Below are 20,319 nucleotides of genomic sequence, written 5' to 3'. Positions count from 1 at the left end.
AGTGATCAAGAAACTAGCAGATGGCAGTGCAAGGCTGAATTAATTGGTAACTTGAAGCACAGGAATTAGTGACGCAAAACTATTGTTAATAGTACAGATACTATCGATAGTTAGGTCATTATTGAACTATCGATAGTACAAAAACGATTGATAGTACTGATAGTATGATTCATGATGCACTAGTGATAGTACTATGTACACTAAAGCCTTGTTAATACATAATTGGAAAGGGGGGAGAGGGGACATGGATCTGGTATACACTAAGCAATGTAGGTACTAATTAATCAACAATAGCAGATGAGCAGCTATAGACTTATAGGTTATAGACTCACTCAAACACATGCAGACAAGTTTTATTTGCAACCAGGCAGCAAAAAGTTTGTGATTTTCCCTTGCTGCCATGGTGGCCTTGCAGCAACAATGGCATCCTGAAAGTCAGCAAGGCTGTGAGCCATTTTCTCCATCAGGCCCCACTTTTTTGCAAAACACCATCATGGCATCAACACATTATCTGCGTTGGATACGGAAGGGCCATCATCCATGTCATCATCCATAACGACGACATGGAAATGCTAGAAGCTGGGAGGTGGAAACATGTCATGGCTACCATGTTTTTACTTCACTATCAGTGGAAACCGCACTCCGGGAAAGATCTGTGCATCACTATTTCGCTATCTATGGTCTGTGTGCACGATATTTCGCCAGTTCCACGTTCGTGTGCACTGAAAAATGAAGTAAATACTACGCACTAACCGTTTGGCATGCATTAAGTGATTGCTGCTTCAGTGGTTAGCCAATACGTTGGGTTCAGTGGTGACAGGGTGGGGAGATTCATTGTGACTATATTCTAACCGGAATTACTTACTAGGTGGGTACGTATTAACCAGGTTTTACTGTATAGTGCGCTATTGATAATGTAAAATCTTGCGATGTTCCACACGTAAACACTGCAAATAAACTGCAGTGACGTTTGCGAGTTCCCAACTGCATGAACTGAGGATTCCTGATGGTCAGTTGTCGCAAACGTTTTGGTAAAATTACTAGCCAAAAATTGCAAACCTATTGATAATACTGTCAGTTATGAACTATTACAATGCTATTGATAATACTGTACTATTGATAGTACTAATATCTATAGTTTCTGTTGCACTATCAATAGTTTAATCACAAAATATCATAAAACTATCATAAGGAATACTATAGATTGTCTTTGTTACACTATCTATACTTTAAAAAACTATCTATGCTATTACCAATAGTTTTGCATCACTAGAAGGAACACTGAATCAACAAATCAGTTCTGCAGAAAATTTAATGAAAGGGAGAAATGTCATCTACTCAAGAGTACCACGAAACTACAAAGGTGTCACTTTTGTGCAACCCCTTCCCTGAATGTGCTTTTACCACAATTTAGAGGGGAAAATTGTCAAATGCCCGACAGTAGCATGTCTTACTATATATTTTTCTCGGGGAATAACTGATATGGTGAAGGACATTCACAGAATGTTTCTTAGCAATTATTGCTTGAAACTATGGTAGCTGCAGAGTTACTGGCATAAGTGCGAGGGTGTTAGAAAACACCCACAAGCTTCGCTGTTTGTTCAGTGTTGTACCATTCAAATCCTACCATTACTGTGGCATCATCGGTTTTGTTTGTTTTGGCCATATCAAAAACATTAATTTCAGCAGCATGGCTTTTTGTTTGTTTGTTTTTGCTTTATCTGAGAGATGCTGTATTCTTACATTTGCTGAAGGTTTGTGCACATTGTGTCCTTCAGTGTGATGAACCATAGCATGTTAATACTAGGACCACAAGTGCTCCAGAAAGAATTTTATATTTTTACTCTGAGTTTTGAGTTCCCTGTAATATGCAGTCACCTGCATATTTATTCTAACAACTTTAACAGAAGGTTATGTGTTTACAATAGAAGGTTGTATTACCTCTACTTCACAGTGAATCAAATTCTGCAGAAAGATTGCAGTTTTTGGTCTTCATTGTTCAATAAAACACATGATATAGTTTTCCTGGTTTGCATGCACTTTAAATTGCAACACTCTGTGAAATTGTTCCACACTTCAGTAGCTGCTTGCTTTTCCAATTAGAAGGTGTACATACAATGCTGTTTTCTTTTCATTTTCTTCCTGGACTAACTAGGCAAGCAATGAACTGAAGTGTTTTATTGAATAATGTGGACCAAGAAAAAATGCAGTCGTGTTGCAAGACTTAAGTGAGAACAAGTTAAACACAAAATGCTCTTTCAAAGTTGTTAGAATAGAAATGCAGCTACGTTTCTGTGTAGGCCTATAATATGTGTATTAGATGATTAAGAATATGTGCTGTGTGCATTGCATCTGTTTTGTAGACCTGTTTGCACAGTTGTGTGTTCAGTGCACTGTAAATATCTTTATACAGTAGAACCCTGTTGATACGTTCTTCAAAGGCGCGCGTAAAATAAACATAACAGCCGGGAAAACGTAACAGTGAGGAAGGCCACAAATTGCCACGACGTCAGAAACAGCTCTGAACGGCTGCCAGTACAGCTTGGTTCCCAGTACATTCTAATTGGTGCACACTTCTTTGGGTGCTTCGCCCAAGTCTTTGCCAACTTCTCCGTGCATGTTTTCTCCTGATATGCTGGTGCAAGCTCAGTCGCTTATTGCAACTTCGGTTGCTTGCTGCAACGTATTGGTCGCGTGTTGCAACCTACTGGTCACTTTAACAAAATTTGTTGCTGGGCTAATTGGTTTATGCTTAACAACTGAATACTGGTAAGCACAGTTCCAAGACGGAACAAAAGAAAGACACAGAAGCACAGTACAAGCATTAACTCGCAACTAAATTTTATTGTGAAGACTTCACTTGCTTAAATACACAGCAGACCAGGATCGTGCAATGCACTGTCCATCAAGCCAACCAATGCATTATACCAAGAAGTTTATAGATTACGTCATCATTTCTAAAAACTGCTTTTCTTTGCTACGTAAAACAACCAACTTATCGCTAATACAGGCACTTTTTCTTTCCTTCTAATATGATATGCCTCCATGAGTTCTCTGGCCAAAGGATTGCCACTCCTGCCTAGAATTTTAATACCGGAAAGAATTGACTCACAGGGACAGGACCTACAATGCATCGGCAAATGAAAAGAAGCTTTGTTAGCTACAGATCACTCGTGTTCCCGCACCCGATCATTGATGCGTCGGCCGTTTTGTCCGATATATATCTTTCTGCACTTAAGCGGAATCTCATACACAACGCCAACTGCGCATGTGACGTATGGCATGGTATGCTTCTTTCCACAAGCAGGTTACCTCGGAGGTCCCGAAATGCGTGGACACAACCCAGCAATTTGTATGGTGCTAGGTTGCATGGCACTGGTTTTAACATGACCGACAGTGACATTAAAACATGGTATATAACATGTTACCTGCTCCCATAGTTTATGGCCCTTTCATATCCAATTTAGCTAGTGTGCTGAATGCCATGAGGGCATTCACAAAAAAGTGGGAACTGATGGAGAAACTGGCTCGCAGCCTTGCTGTGTTTGAGAATGCCGTTGTCACTGCAAGGCCACTACAGTGGCAAATGAAAATCAGATTTTTTTGCTGCCTGCTCGCAAGTAAAGCTTGTCTGTGTGTGTGTTTGAGCGATAATTAACACTTTTTGGCTGGTAAGTCTAAGCCACTCATCTGCCATTGTCAGTTAATTAGTACATCACTTAGTGCATACCTGATCCCCATTCCCCGCCAACAACATATTAACAACGTTTTACTGTAATCGCTATCATAGGTAGCTACTTTGGTTAACAAATGTAGGGGCATTGCTTTTATTTTTTTATTGTCTGCAAAGAACACACAGTCTTTGGCTGTAGCAGCTGTATAGTATTTCTTGTGCTTAATTTAAGTTCCCAGTGCAGACTTTCAAGTGATATATGCTGATGTTCTCTGTAGGACACGCGTCTACGAACAGATAACTGCTCTTCAAAGTACATGCATGCCATCCGCATAATCAGTGCCATTGCTGACAAGGTGCAAGAACATCTCATCGTTGCTGATGGTGAGCAGGACTTCACAAAGTGGTTGCTTCACTTACGGCAGCACATAAAGGATCATGGTAAGTTGGGTTGAAAAGCGACACATTGGTCACGCATTCAATTTTGAGGTTAGAAAGTACAAAATAGCTGTAGTTGGACAGATGGTTGGTACATATGTATGTATGTAAATGTAATATGTAATCGTAATGGCCCTATCAGTGGTCTTCACATGCAGAGGAACAATTTGTATTTTTGGAATATGCAAGAATCAGATATCAAACAATTTTTTTCCTTGCCCAAGGTGGCTGTGTTGTGAATATTAATACTTGGCTCTAAAAAGCTTTCAAAGCAATGTCTTACAGAATCCGAAGCATGTACTGAGGATATACTGATGCTGCCTTACACCAAACAGCCATTCAAACCAAAGAAAGGGTTTTGGTCCTTTTGTTCGTGCCAGAGACCAACTGCTGTGCTTATTGCATACAGTGCTCTCCATATTTAACTGTAGCACAAAAAAAAAAAGATGGAGCACAAGTGGAAGAACAGAGACACACGCACAAGTGCTACGCTCACAACTGCATCTTTAAGAAAATGGGGCTTTAAGGAAAACGAAAATTGTATGCGCATATGCAAAGCAGTTGAGGACGGCAGAATACTAGGTGGAGCGATGAAATTGGGAAATTCACGGGTGCTAGTTTGAATCACAGGGAGAGGCCTTCGTCCTGCAGTGGACATAAAACATGATGATGATGATGATGCAAAGCACACCATAGAATACATATTCCTATGACTTGTGGCCGTTACTACATAGGCTAGGCAGGGCATTGTCTGAATGCGCAATTATGAGAGCATAGTTGATCTTTGAAATGCTTTCCATGTTTTCACATTATACAGCAGTGTAAATAGTGTGGCTGCCATTTTTTGATGATGTCATAGTGTTCTGTCAGCATCACGACACTTGGACACGATAGATGGTAGAGGCATATATTTTATTTGCAAATCACCAAACACATGTGTGAGTCAACCTTCTGTGCACCTACACCCAGCTGAGATTTTGTATCTCAACCGCAAGTGGCATTCTTGCATTTGTGGACATTGTAGCTTTTATGGAAGTGACCTGCTTTTCTTATGGTGTACTAAGTGCATGCATGTGCATTTTTGCTTTTGTTTAGCGTGATGTAATGCTCTACTGAATGAGCTATGGCAGAAGCTATCTTCTCCTGTACTTTTGCGACTACTTGTGTGCACGTACAGTCACAGACAAATGAAAAATAAAACTGGAAGATTGCAATCACACTGGTGAAATCAAAAGACTAGACTGAAGGGAAGTGACACAATTGTATAGTTGACTGAACTTAGTCACTCTTTGCACAGGAAGAACAAAATTAATTTTATTTCTTTGACAACAAAGACTCTTCACTTTTTTATGCTCATGTTTGATTTGCCTGCACATGTTACCTAGCTTTGAGAATGTTAACCTGCCATGCTCCAACCATGGTTCTGAGTGTGGAACATCATACTAAGAAAAAGGTGCCACATGAAATATGGTCTCAGTTCAAAGCACTGATGTACCCCTTACTGTACCTATCATGTTTTGAATCAGTGAGGAACTGTAGGCAGTTAGGGCTTGTTAAGTGAAGCTGCCAAAACAGCCATCAGGCATATAAAGGCACATTTTTCAGTGTCATTGAGGTATTGACCCATTCAAGCAAGCCCCCTCATTTGCTCCAATCGGTTTTTGTGTTCACTCTCTTGTTCAATCAACACTGTACTTACAATGTTTCGGCACCTTGCATATGAGATGTGAAAACTTGTTGCCAGTTTCTGTTGCAATATGAACTGCAATATGCAAATGCAAGCTTTTGCACAAGAGTTCCCGCGTATTTATTTATGTACTACAGAGAATCCAGCCTGGTGGCATCATATTATCTACATTAGCTAGTGACTGTCTCTGCAGTTCTCAGTAGTGAGCAATTCTGTTCAAGGCGTAGAGTGCAAATATCACTAAGCCTTGCAATTAGGAAGGGCGTGTTCATCGAATATCCAAGAAAGTGGGCGAGAAGACTGCCATTGCCATAGCTCAATTGGTAGAATATTACATGCTGCTGGCACCACCCGCAGAAAACACCTACCGCACACTCAAGGAGACGCTTAGACACGTGGCGGTATTTGGCATTGTCAGCAGTGATGCAGTGTGCGGTGAACTGTGACTCGACTTGTGCAAACCAAAGTTGAGGATCACTAGTCCAAATGGGAGGCAGTTTGATGTCTAGAACAGATACCGTGGGGCTGGTGACATCGTCGTTTTGCTGCATGTCCGGGTCACCAATTGTAGGGATGTGCGTGCAACGAAGACGCAAGCGTGTGTCCTGTTATTTCGATGACAATTGGTTTTTATTTTATTTCTGGTGGCAGCTTCTTGAGACGCTTGGTCCCATTCCCTTGCTCCTTGCGCTGGCAACGCCATGGCTGGCTTGCAGTGCATTCTGAGTTTACCACAATGCATAATGCGGAAGATGTAGGTTCAGCTCCCATTAAGACATTAAGTAGACTGGTTAGGCCAAATTTTCGGACATAAGGAACAGTGTGTAAACATTTGATCATAAGCAGACAATGCAAAAAAAAACAAAAAAACAAGGAACATGCTTAACACAAACTGTGAATTTGGTTACGCCAAACTTTGGCAGCCACTACTCATGCCTGCAATTAGGTTCAGGGCACACTTGGAAGAGGCAACTCTACTAGTTTCACGAAAACCTATAAACAGCTGTGCCAGTATCGATGATATGCGGAAACCTGCAAGACTAACGCGACATAAATGGTAACTAAGTAAGGCCTCGATTGGTAATTCCATTAGGACACTGTCCAGGAGCCCCAAGAACCAGCTTCATACTTGACCGAGCTGTTAGTGCCCTGAATACTTTGGTGAATTATTTTTTTTTTCAACAACATCAGGGTACTGAAGAATTTTTGAGCAAGCTAGGTGAAATGTCAGCTTCTGTGGCAGCACACAGATTTGCAAAGTGCTGGCAAGCAAATCAATAGAGAGTTTTAGAATAGGGGCCCCAAACGTTTTGGGGCCCCGAAGAAATAGCGTCAAAGCCACTGCGCATGCGCGAGACGCAAACTGCGTTTGGGTTTTGCGTTGGGAACGCTATTTCACCGATTTAGCGGGAGCTCAAATAGCGTTCCCAAAAGCTTTGCGTCAACAAACATGGCGGCACCCACCGAAGCGACGGCTCTAACCTAGCACCAAACTGGGTTCGATTCGCGGTAACGCGTGAAGTTCGCAAGCTAGGAAAAATGACTGCAGTTACCGCTTTCTCTCAACTAGCGTGTGTTATTAAGATTGATTCATTAGACGCCACTGATTCCGAATTCGAGTGTGGATTTTATGGCTTCTAGGCCTAACACGGCTAAGCTTGGCGGGTGAAGGCACGTAAAGTTGGTTTTGTTGCTCAAAACTAAGCACAACTAATTGTTTGCTGCTTGAAGAATAACCTCTAAATCGTAATTAAACGCGAATACACGCAAGTCAAAATTACTATTCATATCTTAAAATGGAATATTTTATTAAATTATTTTTAATCGTATTTCTTAGACGCCGTAGTGGCGCTGTCAGCGCAAAATGCTATCCGCAAACGCAAAGCCCTATTCTAAACCTCTTCACTCTTGCGTGCCCCAATGCTAACACCCGCAAAGCTTATGGGGCCCCAAAATATTGGGGCCCCTATTCTAAAACTCCCTAATAGCTTAACTCTGGGATGTCTGACATATATGTTTTGAAATGCTGCGTTTGATACCTTCAAATTCTTATGTAAGCACAGGAGGCTTCATGTAAAGCTTATATAGTAGTGTTTTGGATAAGCTTAAGCAAGTTTTCAGATATGGATAGATGTGCAAGCCAATAGACGACTTTATAAAAGTCTGCGCTATCTGTGGCACCAAGCGAATTATGGGAACTTTGAGGGTCAGTGCTGGTGTTGGAGGCCATGTGCTGCATAGCCAGATACCGCGGCCTTTTTGGGGTGCTACGATGAGCCCCCTCGTTATCAAAATGCTCAGACAACAGCGTGCTCTGATTGATCTCTATGGGTGACATAGCTGCAAGTGCATGGGTGTGGCGACATGAGCCTGCTTGAGCTTGTGCCGTGCTTCGATGCGCACGAAATGTCTCGTACTGTCTGTGCACGCTGACCCTATGTACACAAATGTGTAAGGTCAGCAGCTGATGTTTTTTCTCATGGGCTCTTCGGCTACACTTGTAACGCAGCCACCATTCTTTGGGGAATGTCTGAGAAGTTATCGGCCTGTGAAATGCTGGAAAAGTTTGTAAACATTATCAGACAGCTACTGCAATCGATCGTGTTTGCGTAGTGTTTTGTAAAACAGTGCGCTCTCATGTTTAAAGGTGAAAAAACATACTTGCTGGGATCTTGTAGCTGTTAGTACCACTACACACCAAGGCATATTTTTTATCACACTCTTGGAAGGAAGCACGAGCAGCAGGCACTATTTACATGAAAAACTTGTCAAAACGTGCTCCAAAACACATTCACATATATCTGTTCAAAATAAAATTCGCACAGGTTCTAACCGGCACAATGCTTATTCCAGTGCATCAAACACAAAAACTGTTTAAACGCCCAATCGCATTAAAGGAGTCCTGAACCACCCCTCAGGCTTGGTGAAAAAGCAGCATGCCGAGCATGCACTGCTGTGAACATCTCAGCCAAGTTTTGCTGTCATGCACGGCACGTACATGACAGAATCAGAAGAATAAGAATGGGCTGGGGTGCATTTGGCAGGAATTCTCAGATCGTGAACAGCAGGTTGCCATTATCCCTCAAGAGAAAAGTGTATAACAGCTGTGTCTTACCAGTACTCACGTACGGGGCAGAAACCTGGAGGCTTGCGAAAAGGGTTCTACTCAAATTGAGGATGACGCAAGGAGCTATGGAAAGAATAATGATGGGTGTAACGTTAAGGGATAAGAAAAGAGCAGATTGGGTGAGGGAACAAACGCGAGTTAATGACATCTTAGTTGAAATCAAGAAAAAGAAATGGGCATGGGCAGGGCATGCAAAGAGGAGGGAAGATAACCGATGGTCATTAAGGGTTACGGACTGGACCGAACCTAGCACAACCAGATTTTAGCATATGAGCACGAACGGGCACTGAAAGTATTTCTGAAATACCCTAACATAACTTCAAATGCATTTCTGGACTTAGATAAAAAGTGATTCAGGGCCCCTATAAACATGATTGCTGTCGGAATGTCTCCACGCATACCAACTGTTGAAATGCAACACACGTAGTGGTGCAAAACATAACCCCATGTTCTGAATACATGCCACTGTTTTCTCAGCAGTGTGTCGTGCCTGTACATTTCACGTGTTCAGCAAAAGGATGTCGCGATTCGTGAGCTTCACTGAATATATCCAGCAGGCAAAAAGCGAGTGCCGGAGCACAAATGGACTCCGTGCACCAACTGTACAGAGACATGTTTGCTGCGGGGCGCACGCTGCATTTTGTGACCACTGGTGTTGCGTTTATTTACGTTTACTTGTGCTATGGTAAGCTAAGATGGTAGAAGAAACACTTCACTCCAGTTAGATGGGCACATTCTATGTAAGTGGCTGCAATTGAAGCCGACAGTGAAGCGTCTTCCCTCAAGATTCGCTTAATAACATACCAACGCCAGCTTGAAGGCGCGTGCCACTATCTAAAGTCATCTGTTACTAATGAAGTAATTACTATCCAAATTATTTTTCACTGAACATTTCTTTTTAATGTACAAATGTGCTCTTTATTGCCCAAATAAACCTGCACAATGTGTTTAATTTTCCTTTACGTGGAGTGGTGTTTGCGCTTTGTGGGGTCAATTAAGAGTGCGCAAAGTAGTACTTTGTGTCATGCATATCCAGTAAATGTCTTTTTATAGCCACATTTGGTTTTAATGCTGCTGCATTTTTATGTATGATATGATTTTAAGGTAATATATATATATATATATATATATATATATATATATATATATATATATATATGTATATATATATATGTATGTATATATATATATGGGGCCATGTTGTCTGCAAGCAGAAAGGCCAGAGTGAAAAGCAAATGTTTGTTATAACTATAGCTAGGGTTCAACGTTTTTCGGCTTCATTCAAATATTGTATTGCTCTAATTAAATATTATTTTGCACTTATTTCATATTTTAAATTAAGACGCTCAGCTTTTTTTTTGTCACCGTTTCATTAGGTGTAAGTTGACCTGTCCCAGCTTTTAATATATCTTTGAATGATTGAGTGATTGATCAAATAGCCAGTCAATGTTTTTTTTTTATTTTTAAGGTAAATAAAAAAATGTTTTTTGCATGTTATTGCTCCTATCAACATATGTAGCAATACTTTAGCATTTGGAATGCTTTTCCAGAGCTCTGGGGAAATCTTGCATCAAAGCGCATGGAAATTCCTTCTCCAGGACCTCGGAGAGCGCCAATGTTTCTGCACGCTCGACAGATGTCCCTCTATGATGAAACATCCTTAAAAGGTAAGCATTTCACTTGGCATAAAATATGTCATTACTAAATAAAACCTATTTCATAGTGCATACTCTGATTGCATGAACATAATGCTTTTTTTTTTATGTGTGAGCACATGCATGTGTTTGGTTGTGTGAGAGAGGGAGAGAGAGCACAAGCCTGAGCCACATCTTAACCCAGCTCTAGATGATCACACAAATTATTTTTAGTGCAAGTTATCATGGGTTTGCTGAAAATCTAGACCATGTGTGTACTTTGTGGAAATGCTTCACTGATGTGAACATTTAATTGCAGTAGCTGGGATCAAGTTGTAGTAGCTGGACTACAGTTCATAGCCACATGTTGTAGCTGCTTGCTGTGGCTACATAGTCAAAGTTGCCGTAAAACTGCCCCATTCTTCCATAGCTCAGCCAGACTGTATTGATAGAGTAAATGTCATTAAGTAACTTTGCATCATCAAAAATAAACCTGTAATTTAGCTGGGAGGTAAATGGGAAGATGCTCTTCACAAGCTTCTGAATGGGCCGTGAACAGGGCTAGGCTACACAAAGTGGTTGTGAGAAAAAGCATAGACTATCCTTAAATATGTGAGCCTCTAGGATACCTGTTGTTTTGCTTGCTGATTCACAGCACACGACATTGTTCTAATGGCAACTTCAACTTGTTGATATGTTATAATGTGTATGCTGAGAGACTTATTGAACTTCATTGGACTAAAATTAACATGATTTACCACTTAGCATTAGAACAGTAAGAAATTTTTGAATGACTTGCAAGATATGTTACATAAATAATCAAAACACTGCATGTCTTGGTCTCTGGGATTGTATTCTGTTCAATGCTTATGTAAGAAATGAATTTGCACTTCTTTCTTGTTCAGTTCAGCATTCTTTCCTGTACCTCACCTGTAAATGCAGTTTTTGTGGCACAAATATTGGTCAGCAGCAGTATTGAAGGCCAATGGGGGGGGGGGGGGGGGGAATGGTCGTCATGTTGTTATGGCAACTGTAGGTATCATAATAAAACAGAAGTTATAGATGAATATTCACTATATTTATCACTATATTCATCACTATAATATCAACTATACAATCGAACCCGCATATATCGAACTCGAAGGGGATCACGAAGTAGTTTGATATATTGATAATTCAACATACAGAAATCAGCTTGAGACGCCGCTCGTGGTCGCAACAAATGGTGGCTTATCGTAGCATTCAAGAACAGCGAAGTCCATACGCTCAACTTGAAGGTGTACTTAATTCCACAGAAAAAGAATCACTAATCTTTGACTGCTTCTTGCTCTGAGAAATAAGGTTGAAAACGCTGCTTTCGATCTTCTCGAGACTTTTCAGGTGTGATAGCTCCGGTGCCCTCCATTTCACAGCAACAACGCCAAATCAGGCTGATCACTGACGCCAGTCAGCGGTTGTGCACGAGCACATTTCCTCGGGACCACGGTGACCTTCGTCACCGTGGGAATCGTCTTCCTCTTGGGTGCCAGCAATTTCCGCCACAATGTCGCTGTCAGCGTCGACAAAATTGTCAGCAGTCACTTCGGGTGGGACGGCACCCGGAAAGCGGGACATGTCGCGAAATGTCTTGTGCAAGTATCCATATTCGTCTTAGTCTTCCAGACATTTGTCTATGGCCACTGCAAGACCTGCCTTGCAGAAACAATTGGCCACTGTGTCCTGCTTCACGTCGTTCCAGTCGCCAGTGATCATCTGAATGGTCCTCAATGGGTCAACCTTCAGATCAACTTCCATGCGGAGTTTAATAAGGAGCCTCTGAACAAGCCTCCTCCTGTAGCCGACCTTCAGTGCCTTTATGATGCTAAACCGGTTTCCTCGTTCTTTCATGCATGTGGCTTACAAATGTCATGCAGGGTCGCGTGCCCGCGGGAGGTCCGAGGGGCTTTGGGGAAAGCACACCTTCCAGGGCACGGTGCTGCTCTAGAGCAGTCGTCGCCAAGCCGGTTTTCTCCGTGCATGTGGCTTGCAGATGTCACATGGCGTCGCGCACCTAATGACCGCAGATGGGCGTAGGAGATGCATGCGCCTTTGGGGAAAGCGCACCTTTCAGTGCGCGGCAAAGGGTTCGATATATCGAATGACCTGCGAAATTAGAGTTCGATATATGACACAACTTCCCTATTCACTTACACAGGATTTTCAAGGGGATAATCTGTGTGTTCTATATAACCAATAATTCGAAATATCCGGGTTCGACTGTATTCACTATATATAAACCTGGGTGTCCTTTGTTCTGGAAACTGCTTCTCTAGTTAAAATGGCACGTATTTGGGCCAGCTAGTGACAAGATGAACAGGAGTATGCAGTGACCAGCAAGGTAAATTTTAGGGAAAAGCACTAGTATATGTATGGGCTAGCCTAAAAAACATTATAAGAAAAAACTGAGCAAAAAGAAAAGCAAATTCATGTGCAATCGGAATGAACTGATAGAGGTATAATAGTTTTGCTTTGAGCAATGAAATGAAAAGCACGCTTCACTCTTTTTACTTATATAATATAAGCTTTATATATCTGGTGAGCTATTTTACTGAAAACAGTTGTCTTAAATACGGGGCTTAATTAATGTTGTGACGCTTTCTTCTTTATGATCTTCAAAAGCTAAATTGATAAGATGGGTGTAAAGCTGGTCAGCCTGTTGATGTGAAGGAACCAAACAAGGTAGGAAACGTCACATGGGCAATTCTTTCGGCGCTCTTTCTGCAGCTAGTTTTGGTATCAAAGTGGAAAAGGTTAATTTTTGGTGACGGATATTTTAACGGATGGCATTTTTAAAGTCACGTAAATTACTTTTGCTTCCTGCAGCATCCAACTCCAGTACTACCATTGCAACATTGGCATTAGAACAGTAGTTAAAAGGTTAATTATCTTACCTCACTTAATTGGCAAACAGATTGTGAATGGCTACTTGACCATCTAGTGTATACCATGCTGAAATAACAAATAGTGAAGAAAGTATCATTGCACCGGTGCAATCCTATCTCTAAAGGAACCTGTCTGCATTAAAATAGATCACCCAGTATACCTCTTGCTTTGTTTTCAGCATGCCAAAAGGATACTGAGAGCAGATGGCAAGAGAGGTATATGAAGCCTATGTTGTACAGATATGAGGGATACTCGTGTGCATGTGCACCTTCCATTTCAGTGCTCAAACTGTTGTGTGTCTCCCAGTACAGTCACGTGACATATTGAATGTCACATGAATGTTCTCTCTTTGAGAGAATATACTAGTGTGTATCGCCAAGGGTGACATGCAATGGGGACTTTTACCGATATTGCAGTTTCAATGAAAATTAATCACTTCTTTATTCAAATATGCTTTAAGATGCAGGGAGCTCAACTGCCAGGCAACCATGTGCAGAGGCATATATGTTCTAGGGGGCAAGGGTCTTTGACAAGATGAAAGAAAAGAAAGAGGAGGGAAGCCCTAGGGTGCGGCAGCCCAGAACAGTTGAACAACTTGATCTGCTACTGTGATGCATGCTAGTCTATGCGCAGGGCATAGAAAATTGTGAATCACAACCTGCTTTATGAAACAGTACATTTTGAGCTTAAGGCTACAGTTGCATTCTGCACCATTAGTTTGAAGTTTAAGTGTGATAGTGTTGTACTTTTGTTTTCCAAATTGTCAATCCTCCCCTTTTTACATTACATTAATACTAGCATTATGTATTAATGCAGATATGGTAGAAGTTTAGCACCAGTAATGTTGAGTGACGTTAAAGATAAAATGTGCTCTTTACTGGTGCACTGGATATGTGGTCTTTGAATTTGGTTTGATGGAGTGGAGAAAGAAAGCTGGGTAAAGTACTGCACCCAGCTTTACCATGAGAACATTGACAGCTGAATTAGCAACGAAGTAGGCATAAAGGAAAGACCACCTACTGGAACTAAAAACAATTCTTTCAAAGTGGTGCTTTGGATTAAATGTGAACTGCTTTTTGATTGAAGCAGGCTAAGAGAGTTAGATACTCTTGAGTGAGCATTTTTTTAGGAATAACGTGGGCACATGCATAAGTCTTGTTGGCTGTCTTTATACTACTTCTCCTTTATTTTTTTTTCAAGTAAAATTCATTCATGGGATAACTTAAGCAATTCTGCTGTTTTCTGCTGTGTATGTCATTATGTTTGAATAAGCTGCATTATGTCGCAGACTCTCCGCAAGGTTTGGCTGGTTCTGCAGTGCAAGACAATGCCCAGCGCATCTCGCCAACTTCAGTCCGGTCAAGAAGTTCAAGTACCTCATCAGCTTCTAGTTCAGTCAGTGGCAGCCGCAACTTTCCACTCTTGCCAGCAAGGAAAGCATTTGGTTATTTCTGAAGAGATCAGTGATGTCCCAACAATATCAAACTGGTTAAAAACAGAGCCTAAAGTTACGTTTTGTCAACGAACTGGGACAAGTCTTCATTCAGCTTGGCATTGCTGTTTGGAATGTGTACTTCTTTAGCATCTCCTAGCCCACTGTGACTTTTATGTTTAAGTCAGCCTGAGTTTTACTTCAACACCACAGTAATCTCGCCTTCTAGTCGCAGTGCCGGCTCAACTGTATTGTGTCATTTGTGCTGCTATTTCACTGGTGCTGCTAGTTTTGATGCCTGTGAATCACCTGGTGTGCATTGGCTTATGCTGTCAACATTGAAAATCTTTTGTTCTCCTCCTGTTTGCGGGTGAATGGTGTGTGATAAACAAAACAAAATTCAGCAGCTTTGTGAATTAAAGCAAGTAACTTAATGGCATCTGCCATTACTATGACTTGAAGATTGAATGTGTACTATAACATTTATTACTGCGATTGCTTAGCATGAAGCTATTTAATGCAGTGTGGCTTTTCTTGTGTGCTTTTGATCATTGCAAGTGTGGGCACATATACATATGAGTGTGCGAATGCCTTTTTAGTGACTGTATCAGCAACACTATCATTGTAAGTATAGCTTTTATCTCTGTCTTGGTTGATTCTTTTTGCATTGCCTTCATCTTTGTTTTTATTAATTTTTGACTGACATGTTATTGACACTGTCTTATTTGGGAGGATCATGGGGAATGAGCACTTGAAATTCAGATACTAAAAATTTTTGTATTACAGCAGAACTGTAACACACAGCCTAACAAGTGTGGAAAGCAGTTTTCAGCAGCAAGTATTTGTGGTTTCATGAAACCACCTGCTATTGCTTACGCAGCAGCATTATTGTGAAAGATCTGCCAAAGGTGCAGCTGCATGAATCCTGGATTCAATTGATTGATTGATTGATTGATTGATTGATTGATTGATCAATCGATCAATAAATTAATCAAATGAATCCAGTCCACATGCAACTGCACCTTTGATCAATCACTTAATCAACTGGATCCAGGACACATCCAGCTGTCCCTTTGGAAGAGCTTGCACACCAGTGATGCTGTGTAAGCAATAGCAGGTGGAGTCATGAAACTATAAATATTTGGACATTGATGCCATTAAATGCTGGAGTGCATTCACTTCTCGATCCAAGTGTACCCAGGTTGGACCACGACAAGCTAAAACAAGCTATAAAACAGGTGCGTGAAAAATAAGGGGGACTGAGGGGCTGGATTTTTGTTGTTGTTGTTGTTATTTAAAACTGCATGAAGCTGATAGACAAGGAAGTCAGGAAAAACAGGGGAAGTGAACTTGTCTACTGTCATTCAGAACACCATCTCATTTTCATTGGTGCTCAAGTAGCTGGTGCTGGCAACTGCTGGTAGCTTGCTGAAACAGGCCAAGTCCTGTCTAGTGCTAATTTCCATAAGTACACTCAGGCCACAGCCCATACCTAGCCTGCCTAATGAACTTGATCCACACAGGGGAACTGGGATGACAAAGCCATTCCTGGAAAGTTGGTTGCCCTGCCTCTCCCTCACTTGTTGAATATACATATGCATGCCTGTGCTACGTAATCATGGAAGTAATAATTAAAGGTCTCATAAGAGTAGAATTTTGGGCCATTGGTGATGCATGCTTGACTATGATGAAGTGCAACAGATAGGACAAAGGAAGGCGAGAAGAATGGTACAAGCACTACTAACTACTGTGAGCATTTATTGGAAAATTTCACAGTAGCAGCACAGTGCGCACTTGTGCCAAAGACATTCTAAAACCAGCAACTAAAGCTTGTCCCATTTGTGTTGCCTTCCTTTGTCCCATCTATAGCGCTTCACTGTAGACTAAGGTATCATGTTTGCCGAGACCCTTGTATGGGCACAATTTTAGACTGGTTGGGTCACATCGCTACAGATCTACAGTTTGCATCATGCACTATACACTGTATGGTCCCCCAAATTAAGCACATAGGCTAGGCTTCATATTGCACATACAAAAATTTTTTTCCCCCTCCTATGCCCACCTGTACAGTTGCACAAGTGGTGGTAAATCATTGCTGATCGTCGACTTATAGAAGGGGAAAAAATTTTCAATTCTCATCCTTGTCCGCTCATCACAACAGACAGCATTAATGACAAAATTATTTTCATTGGTTTGTTTTAAATGTGCATAAATTGTCTCAGTTTTTTGTACTGTGACATCTGTTCACATGTTCTTGTAGTGACCAGAATTGACTGAGCAGTATTCTTTTTCTTCAGTACATATCTTTTCAAAGAAACAATAATGTGCACATTCCATTCCATGTTCCGACGTACTGCAGGCAAAACAACAAATGCAGCAGTAAAGAGTTTTAGCTTGTCCGTAAACATATTAGCGATTGCAGATTACCAGGTTACTGGAGTACCAGGTATACAACAGCAACAATGCTGGTAACAACATTTATGACGCCGAGTTTAACCAGAGAGCACACCAAACTTATAATGCAGTGATCTTTTACATTCTACTTAAGAGGAAGCTTTAGCTCAGGCCCAACTCCCGACGCGGCCTATTCAAATACATCTAAAACGCAAAAAACGTTTTTCTGATGTAACCCCTGGACCGATTTTAATGGAATTTGTTGCATTTGAGAGAGAAAGTTAAATTCTAGTAACTGTTGGAAGCGGGATTTCGATTTAGGGCCTAAATTTTGTTAAAGTGATTTTCAAATATTAGAAAGTTTGAAAACATAGAAGGATGAAGTTTACAAAATAATAGCTCTGCATCAAGAACAGATATCACCATTGTGTAAACGGTATCCACAAGGTAACTGAAAGCGGACAAATTTGATATGTCCTTTTATATCTTACCTGAATTTGTTACGTTGTGTACAAGGGTTCTGCAAAAGCTTGATTTCCATATTACAAAATTTTTTAGGATTTATGTATAACACATCAATTTTGCCCGTTTTACATGTACTATTACATACAATCCTCATAACTCTGATATAATTTTTTTATTGCCGAGTTAGAGTTGTAAACTTGATAGTTTTGTTTTCTTAAAATTTGCAATTTTCACCAATCTTTTATAAAAAGTGATGACCTAAATCAAAAATGTGAAATGAGCAGTCACTAGATTTTACATTTTTCTTTTAAATGCAACAAACGTCGTCAAATTTGGTGCAGTCGTTGCCGAGAAAAATGAATTCTCCTTTTCCATGCATTTAGATAGGAGCACCCGAGCTAAAGCTTCCTCTTAGCTGCTGTTTTAAAGCATTGGTAGTAATTAGTGACTTAATCACTAACATGCAGTGCTTTTACGATTTTCCTTCAAGAATGCTTACAGAACATAAAAATGTATCAAATGTATTGCAATTGCACGAAGCGTCACAAGATGTTGCTACCAGCTCTGCTATAGCCCATCTACACTGCATTATTCTTAAACAGCTGAGCATTTGTAACTGTGTTGTGATAAGCTTGGCTCTAAACAAAACCACAAATATAAATAGTGAGTTTCCCTGGGTGTGTACTGTGTTCGTAGCATTTTGTGCTTTCTAATTTGAAGCAAGGTAACATGGCTCCAGTAATCCGGTCATGCAGAGATGGTAACAAGTTTACAGATACGTTCAAACTCTATTGTTGTCTTTTTGCAGAGTCTTTATCAAGTGCTTATTGTGCTTGGCAGCAGTGCAAGAAACTAGGAATATGTTGTGGCAGAGGAAGCTGTTGGTTTGAGTCATGACTCTGGATTTCTGCATCTGCTTTTTCATTGATTCACAAAATCACATTGCTAATGTAATCTCACTGCATCTTACTGCCATGCCAGACAGGCTACTGTTTATGCAGTGAAATCTTGTCATAAGGTGCTTTGACATACACTTCCTATCTCAAAATGTCATGCAGCAACATGAGCACTGGTTGCAAGCTGTGTTGTGATAAGCTGGGCTCTGTACAGAAACTTAAGTATAAATAGTAACTTTGCATGGGTGTATTCTCTGTTCACAGCATTCTGTGCTTTTTAAGATGAAGCAATGTGATTTTCACTATTTATTGCAGAGTCCCCACTTTATGCACTTTTGCATGTTTTTTTACGGTGTAAACACATTGCTGAATTATACTCGTCATTGTACACCACAGCTTAATCCAAAGTTCTCATTGGAAGCACAGATGGCTTGTATATAGAACAGGCATATGACTTGGTATTGATTGGTTGCTTGACGTGGAGGAACAAAAAGATTTGTTTAGCAGCTGCAGGTACAGTTCGTTTTAATAAAGGCATGTATTCATGTACCATTTGTGTCTACATTTGCTTTATTGCATTACTGTTGTTAGCTACAAGCACTTCAAAAATAATGCAGTAGCCAAAGGGTGATTCCACGAGAGATCAAACGTGCATGTCTGCTTGGTATTTTTATTTTGTCTGTCTTTTTTATATGTTTCCCTATTCAAACTGCACAGAACCGAAAATTTTATTCCTGAAAAGCGTTCCCAGCGCAGCAAAAAGATATCTGAAAGTGGTGCTGTGGGCATCACATGCTACCGCTTCGTGCACTATTTTCCGACAATACAATACAAACCAAAAAAGTTGTGTTGAAAACCTTTTCTGCTTGTTTTAGTTCGTATTATAAATGTGAATAACTTCTATGCATTTTTTATGCTGTCCACAAAAGAAAAAAAAACATTAAAGAATTCTAAGCAAATGAGAAACATTTTGTAACATTGATGTGCCTTTGCACATTTTCTATTTCATACAGAAACTTGAAAATCCGAGTGTCAAGTATAGAAAGTTGCCTCTGAAACCTTCCTGGAAAAGGTTGTTCCTACAAAAAATAGAAGACAATAAAAAATAGTTAAATAAGTTTTTTGAAAAGAAGTCATTTTCAAAAATAAGTACATATTATATGGAAGTACTGTTATGTCAGGAGAAACATGGACGCAATACGTTTCCTAGTTTGCTTTAGTCATAAAATATAACGGGCCAAAATGGTCGATGTTGAGCATGCTGGCTTTAGTGCCCCGAGGACTTGTTCTAGTATAATTGTAAAATAATGTAGTAATAAATATAAATATATAATAAATATAACATTCTAACCAAAATTATCTTTGTGCTGCACATGGGGTGCTTGTCCAACACTGTATTGGTTCTGCTTTTTGCTTAGAGTGAGCTATTGTAAGCTTTATTTAGCTATATTGAAGACTGACTAGTTGGTGTGATGGATAATATCACGAAAAGAGGGCATACGCACTTTTTTCTTTCATTTGAAGCTTTGTGCTACTGTCGGGTAGATTTTTCCTGCTTGAATTTTCCTTCATCTTGGGGATTTATGAAGAACTGATTGGCCACATTCAGTGTCCCTATGCTTAATGTTGGCAGTTAATTTGGCCTCACTCT

General features: G+C 40.4%; 1 protein-coding gene across 1 annotated transcript in view; it reads left to right on the top strand.

Moving 5' to 3' along the window:
• Positions 1-19,220, top strand: part of LOC135915486 (rhotekin-2-like) — a 76,945-nt gene extending 57,725 nt beyond the window's left edge. Inside the window, exons 9-11 of the mRNA XM_070531309.1 lie at positions 3,952-4,114; positions 10,476-10,592; positions 14,770-19,220. Of these exons, the coding sequence (XP_070387410.1) occupies positions 3,952-4,114; positions 10,476-10,592; positions 14,770-14,936 (447 nt within the window). The 3' untranslated portion in view covers positions 14,937-19,220. The remainder of the gene's footprint in view (positions 1-3,951; positions 4,115-10,475; positions 10,593-14,769) is intronic.
• The last annotated feature ends 1,099 nt before the right edge of the window (positions 19,221-20,319 follow it).

The sequence above is a fragment of the Dermacentor albipictus genome, chromosome 1, assembly GCF_038994185.2.
Source record: "Dermacentor albipictus isolate Rhodes 1998 colony chromosome 1, USDA_Dalb.pri_finalv2, whole genome shotgun sequence".
NCBI classification, from domain to species: Eukaryota; Metazoa; Arthropoda; class Arachnida; order Ixodida; family Ixodidae; genus Dermacentor; species Dermacentor albipictus.
The sequence above is the reverse complement of the archived record's forward strand: the minus strand, read 5'-3'. Positions and strand labels throughout refer to the sequence as shown.